The sequence below is a fragment of the Petromyzon marinus genome, chromosome 47 (genome assembly GCF_048934315.1).
Source record: "Petromyzon marinus isolate PM22_M1 ecotype Great Lakes invasive population chromosome 47, UKy_Petmar_22M1.pri1.0, whole genome shotgun sequence".
Lineage (NCBI taxonomy): Eukaryota > Metazoa > Chordata > Hyperoartia > Petromyzontiformes > Petromyzontidae > Petromyzon > Petromyzon marinus.
The window spans coordinates 6,140,241-6,160,395 of NC_133713.1; the positions used below are offsets into that span (position 1 = coordinate 6,140,241).

Here is a 20,155-nt window from a genome sequence, read left to right on the forward strand (position 1 = left end):
CCCGTGCGGGTGCCGTGATGGCACGCTGAGCGTGGCGTTTGTTGGGAAAGGTCCCCGGGTTGTTGCAGCCTTGTGACATTTGACCCCAGGATTTGGCCAGTTTTTATGGAGGTGGTGGTGGTGGGGGGGGAGTTGCCAACTTTCGTGGTTTTGTTTGCCAGGTCAAAGCTACTTTTTGGGATTCCCATGGTAACAAAATGTTGTCGAAGCGACATCCCCGCAAAGCGTGGAACGTCGGGCCCCAAAACACGTACCGACGTTAAGCCAACGTTTGCACGTTCATTGGGCATCGACAAATCAAGCCGCTCTGTGGCACGAGGATATTGTGTGGATTTAGAAGCGATTCCACCCGTGATTCTGAATCGCCTCTACCAAGACGTCTTTCCAGTTTCAAAAAGCAGGCCGACTACGGCAACCTCCTGGAGTGGCACCTCCGGATCTCCCACGAGTGGAGTTACTTTCCGCCAGCAGTGACGTTTAAGCGAGCAATTGCAGGGCTGCGCCTCTACCTCCTAACAATTCATTCAAAGGTTCCCCCTTTGAATGACCGCGTCTCAAGACGCCGCACCCTAGGAGACGCTTGCCCATCATCTGGGTATTAAATTTTTAAATGAGGAGGGAATGATGGATGTAATTCCAGTTTAAAAATGCAATTGAATTTTTTTTAAAGGTATGCTCACACCACCTTCGGGCGTTTTGCCCCGTGTCACACCCCACTTCAGCTCGGAAACGTAATCTTGCCTCGGGGTTTGCAATTCGTACACCCCGCTGCCACGGCGCAGCGCGGAAGCGTGTATGCGTGTACGCTGAGCTTCGTTCACACCCTAAGTCGCCAAACCGTGCTAATTGGAGGTGCGGGAGGGGGGGAAGGCCAACAACTGGCGTAGCAGAGTTTTACGTAAGCAAGTTTTCCCCAGTGACCATATCGTCAGATCTCGCAAGCTAAGCTGCCTTGAGCCTGGCGAACCTCGTTCAGATTGGGCGACCGCCATTCACGAGCGGGTGGTAAAGGCTGCGCGGGGCTGCGTGATGGGCGGTAAAGGGCAGAGCAGCACAACTGGACTGTACTTCCATGCTCCCCCCGACTTCATCAGTCGGGCACGATGGACCAACGTGGCGAGCGACGGTCAAATAACGTTCACGGAGCGCACGGGCATGGGGGGGGGGGGAGGCCGTCATCCAGCAGCGGATTGCACAAAACGAACTGGGGCTGTAGATGCACTTGCCGCGTATGAGCAGACGTGAACGAGCACGGGCACGTCCACTCCCCTGTCGTTTAGAGAGCCTACGTGGACGAAATTGTCTACGGTGGCTCTCACTCCGAGCCAGTACCGGGGCTTCATTCCAGCCGGGGTCCGTCCGAGACGGTGGCTAGGAAAATATTTCCGCGCCCGGCACACCACATCCAGGTTGTCATCTGGCTGCGTGGCTCCTCCAGGGCGCCACGGTGGCTAGGAGATGTTAACTACCTCGCCCGGTGTACAGGCGGTCGTGGGTTCGATCCCGACCTTGATGCCTATTGTATATTTGGAGTTTGTGTTTCTCTCTTATCACCATCACGGTGGCTAGGAGATGTTAACTATCTCACCCGGTATACAGGAGGTCATGGGTTCGATCCCGACCCTGATGCCTATTGTATATTTGGAGTTTGCGTGTCTCTCTCCCCGTGATCAGGGGCGGAACCAGGGGGGTGACAGGGTAGACAATTGTCACCCCCGAAAAAAAATTCGAAAATCTGAAACATTCTGCGCATAAGTGTACGACACTCGGTCTGGCGGACTCCGTGCAACTGCATTGTCAGAGTGTGTCGCCAACCGATGGCGTCTAGTTCAACAGCCTGACTCTCTAATCATTCTTGAAATAAAAATTTGTTGAATGTCACCCCGGGCTGAAAATCCTGGCTCCGCCCCTGCCCGTGATCGTGTGGAATTTTCTCCGGGTCCTCCGATTTTTCCCTCCACAAATAGAATCATGGTGCGCTTAGAGTATTTGACTGCTAGAAATGTCCGCATGATGCTAAGCCACTTCGTTGAGCTATCATCTGTGGCCAGGTCACTTCTGAAACAAGAGCTACGTAGCTCCGGGGTCCTTACAGGGTAAAATAAAAAGTTTCGTTTAGCACTAACGACGGCGACTGCGAATTCACATTTGGAGTCTCTACTCTCGAGTTCGCACAACTTTGTGAGGACGTTGTCGTCCCCTCATTCTCTTCATCTGGCCCACAGCTCTCGCGAGGTTCGACTGCGCGCGACAGACGGACCTGAAATAATCCCGCGAGACAAGTCGGGCCCTGATCGTGCGCGTCCGCCCCTTCCCCCTCTGCCCGTCGTGCCGCAGGATCTAACCCAGAGCTCGCCCGCTTCGTCGGCGCGTCCCCACGGCCGCGCCAATGGGGGAGATCGAGGGCACGTACCGGCGCGTGGACCCGGCGGAAGCGGCCAGGGGGAAGCCCACGCCGGTCCGAGCCACGCGGTCGGACGAGTCGGCCGCGGAGACCCACGGGAATCTGCTGCCCATCACCGTGCACCTCCTGGATGACACGGAGAAGATCTTCGACGTGCCGGTGAGTAATCGTCCCCCCCCCCGGCGTGCCAAAGCGACGGTCTCGCCGCTGGATGATACCGCCGGATGGGGCATGCGAACGGTGGGGGTGGGTGGGGGGGGGGGGGGTTGTTTGAAAATATTTCGCCCAGACCGATCAGTGCCCCGGGGTAGCTTTGTTGCTGGTCGTGTCCGGGAATCGATACCGGGCCGCCGGGTTTCATTGCATAGCGCGAGGGGCTGCCATGCTGGCGCTCTGCCACAAGCCAAATTTTAGTCGAGGTTTGTAAAGCTTTAAAAAAAAACCAAGACAATTGTGATCATTTCGTATTCATAGCTATCAACACCTTATCAGTGCCCTACATTATTACAGAACAATTCAGACCTTATTGGTTACCCCGTGCCCCTTATAAATCTCAACGTTCATCCTACAAAGTCCCCCATCACAAGGGAGAAACGCACAGACAATGCGCTGCACGAACAAAACACGCAACACACAGTCGGCTGTTTCAGTAGGCAGACGCGTCACGGCACGAGGTGACAACCTTGGTTCTCTGGTCAGTGCCACTGTTGTCCTTTCCGTAATCTGTTATCACCGAAATAAGTAATATTTAAAAACACGATTTTATTAAATGTACCGTACTAGTAATGGAAGAAGTCCACGACTCCAGGAAGTGGTCCTGAAGCTTGCCACAATGTAAAAGGCCCGTGGTGATTTACAGCCAATGTCAGTTGAGCGTGGACAATTAGACCCAAGCCAAAACATAACATATAAAAAAGATTGTTTAAAAAAACAATTTAACGATAGAATATAGTATTGTCATCAGTATGACATAAGCATACCAAGTTTGCAGTCGATACCACATTGGGAAGTGGGTTACAATTGAGTTACAAGTTTTGAGGATACAACAACAACGACAACAACAACGACGACAACAACAGACAGAGTGAGTTAAATGAAAGCGTGTACAAAGCGACGATGAGATGGAGTGTGCATTGTTTTGGTTCTCAGGAGCAGCCCGTCCTATGGTCGAGGTGACGTGACCCTCACTGCACACTCACCTGACCCTCATCAGACATTCACCGCTCACCAGTCGTCACCAACTTGCCTAACACCACTCGCCAGTATTTTTTTTCTGATCAGTAAAACGTCGTTTCTGTGTTTGTGGACTTTGGTTTAAGTATCAATTCAGCTTTTGAAAATTATTTTTACCGAATCCCATGTTTGACCTCTTCCCACCCCCATGAGCTGTATAACGTGTGACATTTCTTTCTTAAAATCTCAGTCGGTGTTTGACGGAGAACTCCTCCATACCTACATAGATAGTGCACCCACCGAACAAAGAAAATACTTCCGCACGCACGCATACACAACTCCATGCAACTCTCACCCCGCCACGCTCTCTCCCCCCGTTTCTCGCAAGAACGAAATGATATCATGGCAAGTCCTCGCTTAATGTGCGTTTGCACAACGCCTTTTCGCTGTAGTGCGGTTGTACCATTAGGGATCACTTTTCGCACAATGTGAAACGCGCAACGTTATAACACAGAACGCGCACCGTTATAATGTGGAACGCGCACCGTTATAACACGGTTCCTGAGCGGTCGACGGCAAACTACTTTCCTGAACCGCGCGGCTGAATGGTACGATATAGTACGCGGTATGATACAGTTATGTGTCCCACCATCTCACTGTGGGTCCGTAGTACATTGTGTCTCGCCAAACTTTATAGTGACATTGATGGGGAAAGAGTTTTCGCTTTCTGCGTTTTTCGCTAAGCGTGGCACCCGTCGGGAACGCATCTACCGCGTTAAACGGGGAATTACTGTTAAGGTTATCTGTCTCCACGTCTCTGTGAAAGTCCAGGAGTCTCTGTGGGTCTCAATGATTCTCCGCGAGTCTCGATGGAAGTCGGCGTGTCTCTTCCGAGCCTATGAGGGCGTCTCTGCGAGTCATTAACTTACCCGAGCCTAACCAGACGGCAACTCGCCTGACTCGCCACTCACCTGTCATCAACTTCATTGACTCACCAGTTTCTAGAATACAGTGGGAAGCAGCTCAGATTCAAAGGTTCTTGCCGCACCCCCTCCCCACGCCCCCTCCCTCCCTCCCCAATGGCACACACCTATTCATTGCATGGTTTTTAAATGGGGTACTCGTCATGAGCCACCTGGTTGTTATAAACGATAGAATGGATATGCAGCACCAGGGACAATAGTCCAAATTACCGGTTCAAAGTTGTAATTTTTCGTAATTTAGACCGGCCTTACGTAAACATCGTATCAAAAATAATGCAATTGTATTGAGGGACCGCGTGTTGTTGTTGTGGCCTGGGACAACTTGTTGTGTTGCTTTGACGCCTTTCCCAGGCATGTGTTTAGTGTTGATAAATTGGCAGGAGTTGATGTACTTTTGCAATTTGTGCTTGTTTCCTGTACTTGAACGTTTTTATTTTATTTTTAGTCACGACTTGCTTACGTTTCCTAGACTTTGCACGCCTGTCGGTTTTTCTCACGTTAGTTGTAATTTTCTGACCCCGTGCCGCCCCGACTTGGACGTCTGTGAATAAGAGCTTCATAGCTCATCAGATTCCTCCTCTCCGTCCGAATAAACATTCCCATTCTGATATCATGAGCTGTCGGATGACTCCTCGCTCTCTTTAATTCTGGATGTGCTGTGAAGGAAGGGCCGTTGCCCAAGACGTCGCCTATTTTATACTTTTCCTTTCAAGGCCACGGCGTTGTTGACGAGTGCTCTTTGAGTTTTGTTCATTGGGCTTTGTCCACCACCGCCAACGCAGCAGCAGGATCGCCAAATAATAATAACATGTTCTCATTCTGATTTAAAGCTTTCGTGACTGCAGGGATTCATATTCTTGGTTCTTTCGGTAAAGTCACGTAGCAGGGAAACAATAAAATAATATTGTTTTAGATTTTTATTATTTTATTGTTTCCCTTCTACGTGACTTTACCGAAAGAACCAAGAATTTGTTCTCATTCATTGATATTTGGTGGAGCGATCTTAGGAGGAGTTCTTCATACGTAGGAACAGAGCCATCTTCGTACACCAACGAGGTCTCTGAGATCAACGGATCGCCTTCCTCTTGAGTGCTCCGAGTTCAAGGCTCTGCCTCCTGCGCTGATCGGCCTTTTTGCCAATGTGCAGCTCCAACTCTTTCGGGAACCCTTTGTCTTCGCCGACAAGACAGTCGGATTCGTTAGATATATTCAAGTCTTGTCTCACCTCCTTGAAGCGGCCTTTAACCCCCGAAGTTCTGGCCGCTCTTACCCTGCAGGTTCTGTTTATTTGCTGACTTTCCATACACGCCGGCGCATTGGGATCTACGGATGAAATGCGCCACTTTGCAAACGTAAATTATCATTACGTACTCGTGTACGAGCGTCCGGATTTATCCGCCTGTTGTATAGACAGACTTATCCGCCTGTTGTATAGACAGACTTATCCGCCTGTTGTGTAGACGGATTTATCCGCCTGTTGTGTAGACGGATTTATCCGCCTGTTCAGTTATCGTAGAAGCATTTGTCCTCTTCTCGGGTTACCTAAAGATATCTTTAGCCGATTTAATGTGTTTACACATTCTAATTCTAACTTTAACTTGCATGCGAACAATTCTAAACATAACCGGTGTCCCAACGTGGGTTTCTTCTTTTCAATGCACACATTCACTTGCGTGTGTGCGTGCGCCTTACTGCGGCTCGAACACTTGCTCCTACACGTGAGATATAGTGAGGGAAAAAAGTATTTGATCCCCTGCTGATTTTGTACGTTTGCCCACTGACAAAGAAATGATGAGTCTATAATTTTAATGGTAGGATTATTTGAACAGTGAGAGACAGAATAACAACAACAAAATCCAGAAAAACGCATGTCAAAAATATTATAAATTGATTTGCATTTTAATGAGGGAAATAAGTATTTGACCCCCTCTCAATCAGAAAAATTTCTGGCTCCCAGGTGTCTTTTATACAGGTAACGAGCTGAGATTAGGAGCACACTCTTAAAGGGAGTGCTCCTAATCTCAGCTTGTTACCTGTTTAAAAGACACCTGTCCACAGAAGCAATCAATCAATCAGATTCCAAACTCTCCACCATGGTCAAGACCAAAGAGCTCTCCAAGGATGTCAGGGACAAGATTGTAGACCTACACAAGGCTGGAATGGGCTACAAGACCATTCCCAAGCAGCTTGGTGAGAAGGTGACAAAAGTTGGTGTGATTATTCGCAAATGGAAGAAACACAAAAGAACTGCCAATCTCCCTCGGCCTGGGGCTCCATGCAAGATCTCACCTCGTGGAGTTGCAATGATCATGAGAACGGTGAGGAATCAGCCCAGAACTACACGGGATGATCTTGTCAATGATCTCAAGACAGCTGGGACCATAGTCACCAAGAAAACAATTGATAACACACTACGCCGTGAAGGACTGAAATCCTGCAGCGCCCGCAAGGTCCCCCTGCTCAAGAAAGCACATATACATGCCCGTCTGAAGTTTGCCAATGAACATCTGAATGATTCAGAGGACAACTGGGTGAAAGTGTTGTGGTCAGATGAGACCAAAATGGAGCTCTTTGGCATCAACTCAACTCGCCGTGTTTGGAGGAGGAGGAGGAATGCTGCCTATGACCCCAAAAACACCATCCCCACCGTCAAACATGGAGGTGGAAACATTATGCTTTGGGGGTGTTTTTCTGCTAAGGGGACAGGACAACTTCACCACATCAAAGAGACGATGGATGGGGCCATGTACCGTCAAATCTTGGGTGAGAACCTCCTTCCGTCAGCCAGGGCATTGAAAATAGGTCGTGGATGGGTATTCCAGCATGACAATGACCCAAAACACACGGCCAAGGCAACAAAGGAGTGGCTCAAGAAGAAGCACATTAAGGTCCTGGAGTGGCCTAGCTAGTCTCCAGACCTTAATCCCATAGAAAATCTATGGAGGGAGCTGAAGGTTCGAGTTGCCAAACGTCAACCTCGAAACCTTAATGACTTGGAGAAGATCTGCAAAGAGGAGTGGGACAAAATCCCTCCTGAGATGTGTGCAAATCTGGTGGCCAACTACAAGAAACGTCTGACCTTTGTGATTGCCAACAAGGGTTTTGCCACCAAGTACTAAGTCATGTTTTGCAGAGGGGTCAAATACTTATTTCCCTCATTAAAATGCAAATCAATTTATAACATTTTTGACATGCGTTTTTCTGGATTTTGTTGTTGTTATTCTGTCTCTCACTGTTCAAATAAACCTACCATTAAAATCATAGACTGATAATTTCTTTGTCAGTGGGCAAACGTACAAAATCAGCAGGGGATCAAATACTTTTTTCCCTCACTGTAGGCGTGTGCAGGGATAGGGTGATCACCTTGTCCCAACAGCAATTGGCGATGATGATGATTTAGCCAACCGTGCTAATCGGAGGTGCCGAGTGAGTTTTCCATCTAGAAATAATTATTTTTCAATTGATGGGTGGGGGTGCATGGTTGATGATGGGGGAGCAGCTTGTAGGTTGAGGATAGAACTTGGCAGGAAGGCGTTGTGAGATATAATCAGGAAGAGGTGGAGGCTATTATGGGAGGGGGCGGTGTGCAGGATGGAGGAGGGCAGATCACCCGACACTGGCATTAAAGTGGCACCCAGAGGTCGGAGACTCAGGGGAAGACCCAAAGCCAGATGGTGGGACACTCATAGCAGACCTTGTGGGGTTCTGTACTGGATCTAGCAGAAGGATGGAAGCGATGGCTAGGTGCACTGGCATCAATGCAATTGTCGGCGATGACCTCTTGACGACCTCTCGGTGCTCCCCCCCCCCCCCCCAGTCACCCTTGCCGCGTGCTGCGCTCACATCTCGCTTTCACAGTCGTCCGGTGCAGCGGATTGGGAGGCAATCCCGGGCGACCTGCGCGCGCCATTAGCTCGAGGCAAGCTCGCAATCCACCGCAGACATTTATAATTGCCGCAGTCCCACCTCGCACGTAAATCCCAGGCGGTTTGTGGGGAATTTTTTTTTTATCTTCCCCGTTTTGTCATTGTCCGAGCCCGTCTGCCGTTACGTAGCGACGGTCGTGTCAAGGTCCTGTTCTTACCCAGTGATTCCTGACAACACTTGCACCTACGCCTACCCTGCCATCGTTCCTGTTGAGTGGATCGAAGCTGTGGGTAACCCAGAACCTTGTCACCATTACGTGGAAACACCTGTGACCGTACTTCACCACGCTGGTCCAGTGTGGTTTAATGCACATGCCGGGCACGGCATGAGGAGGCCTTCATCCAGCAGTGGATTGTCAAAAGAGGCCCGTAAATCATGATACATTACATTTTTTTGTCGAAACAAGATTTTGGGCTCGGTACTTCCACGTAAAGTGTATCGGCAGCAATGACAACATCGGGCAGTTGCGTGAGCTTTGCTGCACTGCTTTGGTGACCACGAAAAACAAAACCCCATAAAGACCACACCCAGAGAAAAATCCCCTAAGAGCGAGTTGAGCGACTCTGCCGTGACAGACCCCGAGCGGTGTCTGCACACGACTCTCACCGCGCTCGCCTCCGCCCCGCATTGACCCTGCCCAAGCCACCAGAGGGAGTTGCTTTTCTCAGGTTTTTTTTCAGTTTATTTATTTTGGTATAGCCCTATGAGCCATTCGGCTCTTGAATCGGGTGCAACCACAACAAACACAAAAACACGAACAAGAAAAACATCTTAAAGTGACTATGTGTGACAGTGCAAAGAGAAAATTAATGAAAAAAACAGCAAAATATTCCTGAAAAAAGCACCGTACACCAACGCTGTGTGAAAAAAAATCCCAGTGGGATGCAAGTCAAACAACAACAACAACAACCACAAGACAACTTAGATTAAGGCCATCAGTCTAACTCCGTACTATAACAAAAAAACATGTCCAAACCAAAAAACTTTTCCAAAATCACCAAAAAACAAAGCAATAATTGCAACGTAACAGTGATCACAGGGACTGTGACCGAATTTTCACAATAAACGACATAAACAACATGTAACACCAAATCCTAGAGCCATAGCTGGCTGCGTGAGTTACTCCACAACAACAGAAGCATCGGTCGGAGTATCAAATTTTTCAATGCACCTTTAAGATCAGCACGTTCAATAAGTGTGGGTCAAGGTCTCACGCACAGGCAGACGCACGCGTCTCGGAGGCACGACGATGGGAAGGGGGCACGGATTAGGGAATGAGCGCGAAGGTCGAGACACCGACAACTTGACCGTCGGGAAAAGTTCATGCTGGGCTCGGGCCAGGGACGCGTCGTCAGACGAGACTGGACGATGGCCGGCCCGGTGGGCCGTGACTCACGATGGCGAGGCCGCGAAAATGGGGAAGGATGCACGCGGTGAACGTCCGGCGCGGAGACGGAGCGGTGAAATCGGCTCGTGCATTTGTAGCTCATCATCACCATCGTCACGATCAATGGGCAGATAGCCCCGTAGGTGTCCACTGCATATTTTCGTCATTTGTTTCCACCTTCACCTGGGAACTAGATGGATTGTTACATCGTGAGAACCGGAGCGGTGAAATCGGCTCGTGCATTTGGAGCTCATCATCACCATCGTCACGATCAATGGGCAGATAGCCCCGTAGGTGTCCACTGCATATTTTCGTCATTTGTTTCCACCTTCACCTGGGAACTAGACGGATTGTTACATCGTGAGAACCGTGAGAGATAGCGGATGCCCTTGGGGAGGCCTTCACCAAGCGGTGAGTAGATAATGGATATTAAGAATGACGATGAGTGCCCTTAGAGTTACGTGGTAACGGTCAGTCCTTGTTGTGCCGGGGAATTGAGGCGGTTCGTCGCATGTACGCACGCGGGAGTCAAGGACGACACTAGCCTTCGGCAGAAATAAAAACTTTGAAGTTATGGCCAATGGGAAGCTCATCAGAGAATCTCTCGATCGGATGAACAGATCCCAGCTCAGACACGACGTGCCTATTCTCGGCTTCTGCTGGAGGGCCATGATAAATGTGGAGACTATTTTCCAGCCTGCGGTTTTCTCCTCGGTGTTAAAGATACACAAAAAAAGTCAAAGTCAGAGGTTGCGGCCTTGCTGTGACTTGCTCATGCGCAAAAACTGGTGGTGTATAAAAATACACATGGCTTAAAGATTCATGACGAATCAAACCTCAAAAAAAGCACAGGAATGTTTTTGACTAAAATGTCATATCGAGTATATATATAAAATAATAACTTTATACTTTCAGTGTAGATGCATGTGTGCGAGAGAGATCAAGATTGACGTGCGAAGGATCGCTTGAATAAAATGAAGTTGCCAAGGAAAATGAGAGAAACCTCGCGTTGGGAGAGGCCCTGCAGAGGGTAACTTGGCCTCCTCTTCCACACTGGCCTGACAATCTTGGAAACGGCAGAGTTACCCCCACACCTTACCCCCACCGCACGAGCCCTGCCGATCGACAAGCTGCTGCGAGTCCATTTGGACTGCTGGGTGGACAGAGGCGGTGGTGGGTTTAGTCGGGGCGCCGGGAGGTCGAACGATCTTGCTACCAAGTGCCCCCTTTACAATTTTACACGTATATATTATAGAACGTATATATTATAGAACGTATATATTATAGAACGTATATATTATAGAACGTATATATTATAGAACGTATATATTATAGAACGTATGTATTATAGAACGTATGTATTATAGAACGTATATACGGTATTATAAAACGTATACCTACTATAATCCCCAATGAATGTCCTTAACGCTCGTGACGTCACTCCACATCGACCATCCCCCCCCCCTCATTAATAATCATGAGCAAGTGACGTCACTCCACATCGAACAGCCACTCTCATTAATAATAATGAGCGGGTGACGTCACTCCTCGGCGTCAACTGACAACTCTCACGTCATCACGCGATCTCCGTGACGCTGTTGTTGAGACATCGAAGTAAAAAGGACGTCGTGATGATGAACAAGGGATTAGACCCTTGAAATGAAATACAGTCGTACCTCGGTATACGCCCGCTTTGGAATACGTCCAATTTGGTACACGTCGTGTTTTGACGAGAAGAAAAATGTCTATGGGACACGACGTCTTGCTTGCTAGAACTTGTCTGGGTCGGGATGAGTCTCGTCGCGTACCCGCGTAGACCCCGTTCACGACTGAGACAAAGCGCCGCTCCTCAGTCTGCCTGTAGATCTCGTTCAGTGCACAACCCATGCTATATTTCGATTTAAGGCTTTCGTGTCTGCAAGGATTCATCTTCTTTGGTTCTTTCGGTAAAGTCACGTAGAATGAGAATAAAATAATAAATTGATAAAATAAAATAACACAATAATATTCTCACGACGTTTCGGCCACAACACAAGCGGCCTTCATCAGGTGAAGGGGCGAGACTGTCTGGTAGGACAGCGCTGGAGTGAAAAAGCCACGTTCAGATCACGACCTTTAAGCCTCAACTTATGCTATATTTTTATTTCAATTTATTTTAATCTATTTATGCATTTATTTTGATTTATGTATGCCGTGTAAAATATCATTTCTTACGCCCGAGAACGGATTATTTTCTTTCCCTTCATTTCTCATGGGAAAACTCCGTCTGGTATGCGTCATTTTCGGTATAAGGCCCTACCTTCTGGAACGAATTAATGACGTATTACGAGGTACCACTGTAAGTCTGTGTCACCGCGGCCTTACAAATTCCACACGCATTGATGCAATGAATATCACGTCGCGCTCTGCTTTTCGCTTGCAAGTTTCAGATTTACTGCAATACGCCCGTCCTTGGACGGGCAAAAGGCTAGTTTATAATGTAACCACTGCTGAAAACCAATAATTAGGCCGCAAGTTCAGGGTCCAATGGAGGCTGCCGAGGTGTGTGCCTGGGATCGGACGGATGTGTGCGCGCGCGCGTTTGTCTATGTGTGCGTGACGAACCCGGCGACCCGAGTTCGATTCCCGCTCATGGCCACCTCTCTGCTGATCCTGGGCCTCCCCTAGGTCGACTCAGCCTCAAGTGAGTACCTGGTGCGATGTGTAAAAACATCGCCGCTGGGGAGACAAAGGCGGCCGGGTGCGGTGTTGGCCACCCACCCCCTCGTGTGCTGTGCCGGCCTTTATCGGTGCTCGCTAACAGCACTTGCCCCTACGGTCTGTTTAGGCTATACAGGGGAGCTTTGTCTTGTGGCTCTGTAGCGACACTGTAAATCCAGGCGCTTCAGTGTTGGGACCTCAAGTTACAACATTTGTAAGCCCCAGCTTTAATTGGCGCACGAAGGTCTGTTTTCTTACACTCTTATTTCACCTCATGATTTATTTTCGTTGTACGGCAATGTAGGATTGCATTGGCTTCACTTTGAGAGGCGGGAAGAGTTGATGTGCGGACGAATGAACATAGGCACGTTCATCGGAATCAGAATATTTATTTATACTTGAGGAATCCGATGAGCTGTAAAGCTCTTTTTCACAGTGGGCTTGGGCAATGTCCGACGGTTAGAAACGATGACCGATTGGTTGCAGCCCAAGGATGGAACGCTCCCGAGAGCACGTTCACCTAGGAGGAGATGGAGCGATGAAATCGGCTCCCGGGGAGGATTGTTGTAGCTCGCCATCGTGAGAGATACCGGCGATGGCTTTTGGGAGGGGGGCCTTCATCCAGCAGTGGATTGAACACGGCTGATTGATGACGACGGCGACGATGAGTAGTGCGTTTGGCAGTCTCCTACTAAGGGCAGGACATTTATTTGAAGCCACGCTTGGTGATGGCATGCAACCAGTGGAGCGCTTTCAGTAGCGATGAGAGAGCTTCCTCTGTTCCGATGGCTCTTGGCGTTCATTTGTGAATGATTGCGAGCGACGGATTGTGCGATGCCTCCCGGAAGGGTGGCCTTGTGACAAACGTTCGCTGTGCAGTTGTTGTTGTTGTTGTGGTGGGAGGGGTGGGGGTGGTGGGAGGGAGGGAGGGAGGAGCCCCCCCCCCTCCCACCCCCGAAGAATAACGTACGCATTGGAAGTGTCGTCGAGCAAATTCATCCCCACTCGTTCATTGAAGCGCGCGGGAGTCCTGCGGCAATCTGGGCAATGCCAGTGCGGAGGAGGAGACGATGATGTTGGGCGGCCACGTGTGTAATTTGAAGCTGTGCCGGCAGTTCCAAGCAAGAATCCCAATCGTTTCCAGGGGTGAGTGTCCTCTCCTCCTACCTGCGGTGGAGTGCAGTCTAAACTCGCCAGAGATTGAATGCGTATGTGCAAGTCAGGGGTGGGGAACTTCCGGCCCTGAAATCGCTTGGCAGTTCCAGCCGTCACATTAGGGGTGCGTTAATTAAATGTTTGACCAAAAATGACAGGCTAATCTTTAAGTTGATAATTTTGTATGGCCCGCGCGAATGATGTTATAAGGCAGAAAGAAAGGTTCCCCGCCCCCTGGTGCAAGTCGATGCTGGCCGCGTGCGGGATCACCCTTTGAGAGAGCAGAACCTCCGCGGACTGCTGGCAGCACCCAGGCACCGTGCCGAGAGTGGAGAGAGGTGGACAACAACACAGAACGCCTTCAGGATTCGAGCGTGGAGGCCGGGACTGCAGGACCCCCCCCCCCACTCCCTCCCGCCCCCTTCCCCAAAGGACAGAACAAACTTTGTTCTGGAAATAGTCCAATGAAACGCAACTATTCGCACGGACAAAAAAAAATGCTCCGATCGAGCTACGCCACGAGGTCTCGTAACAAATCACAAGAGGATGAGAGAGAGAGAGAGAGAAAACGAAGAGCAGTGCGTGAAAGAGACGGAGTGTGTGTGTGTGTGTGCGAGGTGGTGCAGTGGTTAGCGCACTGCGCTTCGAACCCGACCGCCTGAGTTTGATTTATGCTCACGGCCAATGCACCGTCTGTAAGGGCCAGGACCAGCGTGTGCTCTCGGTTCGCTCGTGCGATTACGCTTGTGTGTGTTTTTTCATTCTTTCAGTTTGCTTCTCACCCCCCCGCCCCCCCCCCCCCCCCCAGTATGTGCGGTTCCAATTCCGAATTGTAGCGATGGCTTTACAGAACGGTTAAGTTCCAGCAGCGCTCTGATGCATTGTCAGGTCGTATGTAGGTTGAACTTCTGTCGCTCAGTACGTAGCCAACTGTGGTAATCGGAGGTGTGGGGGAAGGACAACAAACTAAACACACAAAAAAATTGTGCTAAAGAAATTCGTTTTCAATTTGGTTATAAAAGTGCATAGTTCCAGGAGCTTCCTAATATCGGAAGGAAGAGCGTTCCAGACGGCCGGAGAAGTGCATCTGAAAGCACGCGATGCGGTGATCGTCTTTGTTCGATGGGCTCGCTAAAAGTCGCTGCGTGGCTGACCGGAGTTCGCGTGGCGATTTTTTATGCCCCTCGACGAGATTGCTCCATGTCCTGGCAGCTTCTCCAATCGGTTCGCTGACAACAAAAAGCCTACGTTTTTATTTAAAGCTTTCGTGACTGCAGTGATTCATATTCTTGGTTCTTTCGGTAAAGTCACGTTGAAGGGAAACAATAAAATAATAAAAATATAAACAATAAAATTCTCACGACGTTTCGACTGCAACGCAAGCAGTCATCATCAGGTGTGAAAACCAACGACAAGAACATTTGAAATAAGTGGCGGTTTCAAATGTTCTTGCCGTTGGTTTTCACACCTGATGATGACTGCTTGTGTTGCAGTCGAAACGTCGTGAGAATTTTATTGTTTTACATATATTTTGTTGTTTCCCTTCAACGTGACTTTACCGAAAGAACCAAGAATATACGTAACAAAAAGCCTCTCCAGCCCGTGGTGAGGCGGAATGTGGGACATTGCGCTGAACAGCGTGCGAGACGACTCAGAAAAACATACTGGACAGCTGTGTACGGCGCAGCCGCAAAAATATGCGTCCCGTATTTGTGTGCTCTCATTTTATTTTTATTAATGCCATAATTTCCCGACTGCCCATTCGAACTAAGTGTCGAAATGTATACGTGGCATTCCAAAGTCTCCCGCTCCAGCGGTGACACATAAAATGATAATTGAACGTGTCTTTTGTGTGTCTGTCGGGGGAGCGGTACTGTAATTTCTTTGTTGTCGTATTTTTGCCTCATTTAAATAACAATACGTAATACGTGCACAGTTACGCATGATGGGGTATTTTTTGCCTCCCAAAAGGATGAATGAATAATTTTGCAGAAGCTCCCGGAGCCCGATTGTCTGGCCCATTAGTGAGTGGGCATCTGCACAAAATTAATTCTCCAAAAAACCTCTCTGCCCGTATCCTCTGGGGTATTTGTGACTAAAATTTATGATTGAGAGCATCGCTCAACCGCTCGGGTGGAAAGAAAAAAAAAACCCCAATATGATAATACATTTTTTTTACGCCAATTTAAGTATGACGATGATGATCATGACGACGATGGAAAATCATTACAAAATCCACGCGACTCTGAAACGAGGCGACCGGTTTTAGAATCCATCCGCTCGGCTGCGATCGCCAGCGTTGCCAAGCAATCACATTTAATATCCGTGTTTATTAAACGGGGTTCGCATGCAGAAGTAACACGCATCGTCCTCATTGACTCCCCACCCCCCCCCCCCCCCAGTGCGTCCGTGCTCCACGCCCATCCCCGCCCGTCTGTCGCTCGCTGTCGAACCTCGCGAGAGCTGTGGGCCAGATGAAGAGATTGAGGGGACGACAACGTCCTCACAAAGTTGTGCGATCTCGAGAGTAGAGACTCCAAATGTGAATTCGCAGTCGCCGTCGTTAGTGCTAAACGAAACTTTTCATTTTACCCGGTAAGGACCCCTGAGCTCTCTTTTTAGAAGTGACCTGGCCACAGATGGTAGCTCAACGAAGTGGCTTATCGTCATGCGGAAATTTCTAGCGGGAACGAAATAATCTAAACGCACCGTGATTCTAAATGTGGAGGAAAAAAACCCGCAGGACCCGAAGAAAAATCGAGGCGACCCACGAAGAGAACGTGCAAACTTCAAATATTCAGGCGTCGGGGTCTGGATTGAAACCACGACCTCCTGCACAGCAGACGAGGTGGTTAACATCTCGCTACCACGGGGCCCCATTACTGCATCATCATCATCATATGAGCTGATGTGGGCACTCCTAAATATCGATGAGGTCTCCACAAGCCACCGCCATCTCTCACAGGCACGCGATGCAACAATGCATGAAGCATCTACACACGAGCTGATTTTTATCGCTCCATCTCGGCGATGGACATACCTCTTGGAAGGTGTGTTCCCTCCCCTGGGCTGCCACTCCGCCGTTAGTCTCGACCGTGGGTCAATCGTCCCTCCTAGCCGTTCGCTGCGCAGGCCCACTTACGCTTCTGAACGTTCAGAATGATAGTAGCCCTACTCGGTGAAGAGTTAAGGAGAGACAAGGAGTTGGTTAGACATTCCAAGGAGAGCATCTTTTGCAAAATATATTCGTGGATTTTATTTCCCTCGCCATCCTGCCCTACAAATACTGTACAAAAGCTTGAGTTGGAACGAAAGCGACCCAGAAAAGAAAAGCAAGCAGCAAAGATGTTGCCAGCGCTGTTCACGGCCGATTGCATGGTCCGATGTTTGCGAGAGCTGGCGTGCCAGATGGCAAAAGGACTCCTAATTATGTCCGCCTGTTTAAAGGAACGATGTTTCATCGTGAGCATGTGACCCGGTGGGTAGCACGATGGGGATTAGCCTTCGCGTTAACGCTGGGCTTAGGTCCAACCCCCCTTAACTGCTTTAATTAATAAATAATATATATGTACACAGGTGTCCCTCGATTTACGAAAGGGATGCGTTCATGAACGCATCCCTTTTCCCATCGATTACATTTTCGGACAGTCGTTCTAACCTATATCACTTTTTACAATACGAAAAGAATGATCACAAACGTAGATATCCAAACTTTCCGATAATAATGAATCGAAAACAAAAATAGTTAACATTTTTCGGTGGAGTTGCCAAAAAGATCTGTCGGTACGTTGCAATGACTGGACAGGTGATGTCGAGACGTTGCGCTGCAGGGACGCCGTGACGCTGCCGAGGATGGATGTGCCGGGAGACCGTCATTTCGCAGACGTGGAGATTTGATTTCGTAAATCGAAAAAGAGTCCTCAATCGCGTCAACGCAAAAATGTCGCATACCGAGGGGCGTCGCCTGTATTACCGTATCGGATACAAATCCCAAAAGCCTTTTGTCAGTCGATGAAGGCCGTGTCACAGTCATAGGGCCTGTTTAAACCCCGCCTCGCCGTGCTAGCCAACATCTGGCAGTTCAGCAATGGTGGAAGTAAGCCAGAATATGCTCACGAAACACCTTGTGAAGAACCTGGTCCAGAGTTGAACCAACGCCACCGAACATATTCACTCCCAGAAGGTCTGGTGGTTTGTGGGAAGTGTTTAAAAAAATGCTTTTATTTTCTGTATGGACGGACAGATGCATCTGTCGGCTTTATTGATTTTGTCGCTGATGTTCTACACAGCGACGCAAATTATTATTTTCTGTTGGTGTGTGTGTGTGAGGTTCCCTCGGCTGACATGGACGTGTCATTCGTGCCATGTGCATAAACCTCACGCCCGAACGAGTGTCTTAAAAAAAACACACAAAAATCGTTAATTACATATTTCACCTGGATATGATCTCTCCGGGATGGAACTTCTCATTTGGAAGGGTGTCCAAGGTGTTAATTAACACGCAGGAGACACGTTGTGACAACGTGTACAAACGTTTTAAAATATATAACTAATACGATTATACGGTAAATATCACACCCAGTCGAACACATCTATAAATACATGTAATCACAACGCACGAGTGCAAACCGCCGGTTTTCGTGGAGAATAATATTCTCTCGCTGCAGCATTCTCGAAATGTGTTGCGGCACGAGTGTGGGGGGGGGGGTAACCAAAGGGTTAAGCGAGTCGAGGATGGCGGCACGTTTCAGTTTGCCACGGAGATGCACGTGTCCCGTAGAGGACCGTGGGCCCTCTCATTTGAGACTTGCCATCTCATTTGAGACTTGCCATCTCATTAGCTTTGCTTTCTCTCGTTTATTCCGCGTACGTCTCTCGCTGCCGAACGTGACGTGGTCCCTGCCGCCAAACTTGCAACGCTCCGACCGAGCGCCGGTCTCAGATGGACTTTCTGTCTAACCGTCTCCGCCGCCCCTCAATGGGCTGTTTGTCTCGGTGGCGCCTGCCGTAATGGATTGGAATTCGCCTCCCTCTTCCCTTCCCATCACCGACCCCCTCCCTCCCATTCCACGCCTAACTCCCGCTCACAATCCCCAAGCACGGCGGCCCCGGCTTTAGGGGAGGGGGTTGCTGGTGGTACTTGAATAACGCTACGCAGAGGTTTGCGGCTGGAGAGCGGGTGAGCGAGAGAGGGGGGGGCGGCACAATCGCGGCCCTGTGTCCCACAAACAGCCACCGCTATTCTGGAGCCTGGAAACGCGTCTAAAAATACGGCGGCCCTCCGATAGCCGAGGTGCAATGTGCAGTTTCGAATAGGGCTCTGTCTTGTTTCTTTTTTTTTGTCCAGGATCTCGCCCTCTCGTCGAGCCAGCTGCAGTCCTGGGAAATGTGTAACTCTTCCTGGAGCATTAATAAGTCCCAGTTTTTGTCAGTTGCGTAGAAATAATGATGATAATTGATATCTCGGGACGGTCCATTTACTTGACGTTCTCCCCTTTTTTGGTATTGTGAGATATTCTTCTTCTTCGTCTTCCCATGTGTCCTGATACTTTGTTCCTCAGAGGTGGCGACCCTAGTTTGCGAGCACTGAATCGTGCAACCTTCGGCCTACTGGTTTTATTGACAGAAAGTTGAGTGTCTGTTTAGTTTCCGATTTAGAAGGAGTTTGGCAAGCGTGAGATGCTGGACTTTCCTTCAAAAAGCACATTCGTCAACTCAATATCGGTTCTTACGTTTGCGACGCATCTATCGAAGAGTGAGTTTAACAATCTTTGCCTTTTTTACATTCAGTATGTAATCGGTTCATGTAACCCCAAACTCATTTCAAATTGAAAATTCATTTCTTTAGAACTGCTGTCTTGTGTTTAGTTTGTTGTTCTTCGCCCGCACCTCTGATTAGCACGCTTGGCTACGTACAGTGCCAAAGAAGTTCTACGTACGTACATACAACCCCTCCAGCCACTAGAGGCCCCGCTATGTTTACAACAGTGTAACAACAACAAAAAATTTGTTATTTCTTCAACCGAAACCGAAAATCACCAGGCTTCATTGAAGCGGGCGAGCCCCCTACGCCTCCTGCAGTTTTATCTTGCAACGAGCTCAAAGCAAGCCGTGAGTATAGATAGCAACATGTGCTTTTGGTCAAACACTTATAACTTAAACTGGGTCACAAAAAATAAAACCACAGCCCGCAGGGGCGGGGGGGGGGGGAACGTTCCGTTTGTGGTTTTTTTGTTCTGATGTGGCCACTCCAGATGCCGTTTCCTCCAGGAGACTTTATTTTTCCCGACGGTTTGAAGAACGCTCTCGTCAAGTGATTCACAGGCCATGCCGACTCGTTGCCACGGAAACACGGGACCGGCTTTTGCCAAGATTATTCCGGCTCCCAGCGGGGGGGGTGGGGGGAGCCGGGCGGCCCGCGATGCT

General features: G+C 49.1%; 1 protein-coding gene across 2 annotated transcripts in view; it reads left to right on the top strand.

The window, feature by feature from the left end:
• Positions 1-20,155, top strand: part of LOC116952585 (FERM, ARHGEF and pleckstrin domain-containing protein 1-like) — a 101,854-nt gene that overhangs the window by 17,650 nt on the left and 64,049 nt on the right. For both annotated transcript variants that reach the window (XM_032972071.2, XM_032972070.2), the window contains exon 2: positions 2,338-2,563. In XM_032972071.2, coding sequence (XP_032827962.2) covers positions 2,390-2,563 — 174 coding nt within the window. In that variant the 5' untranslated portion in view covers positions 2,338-2,389. The remainder of the gene's footprint in view (positions 1-2,337; positions 2,564-20,155) is intronic.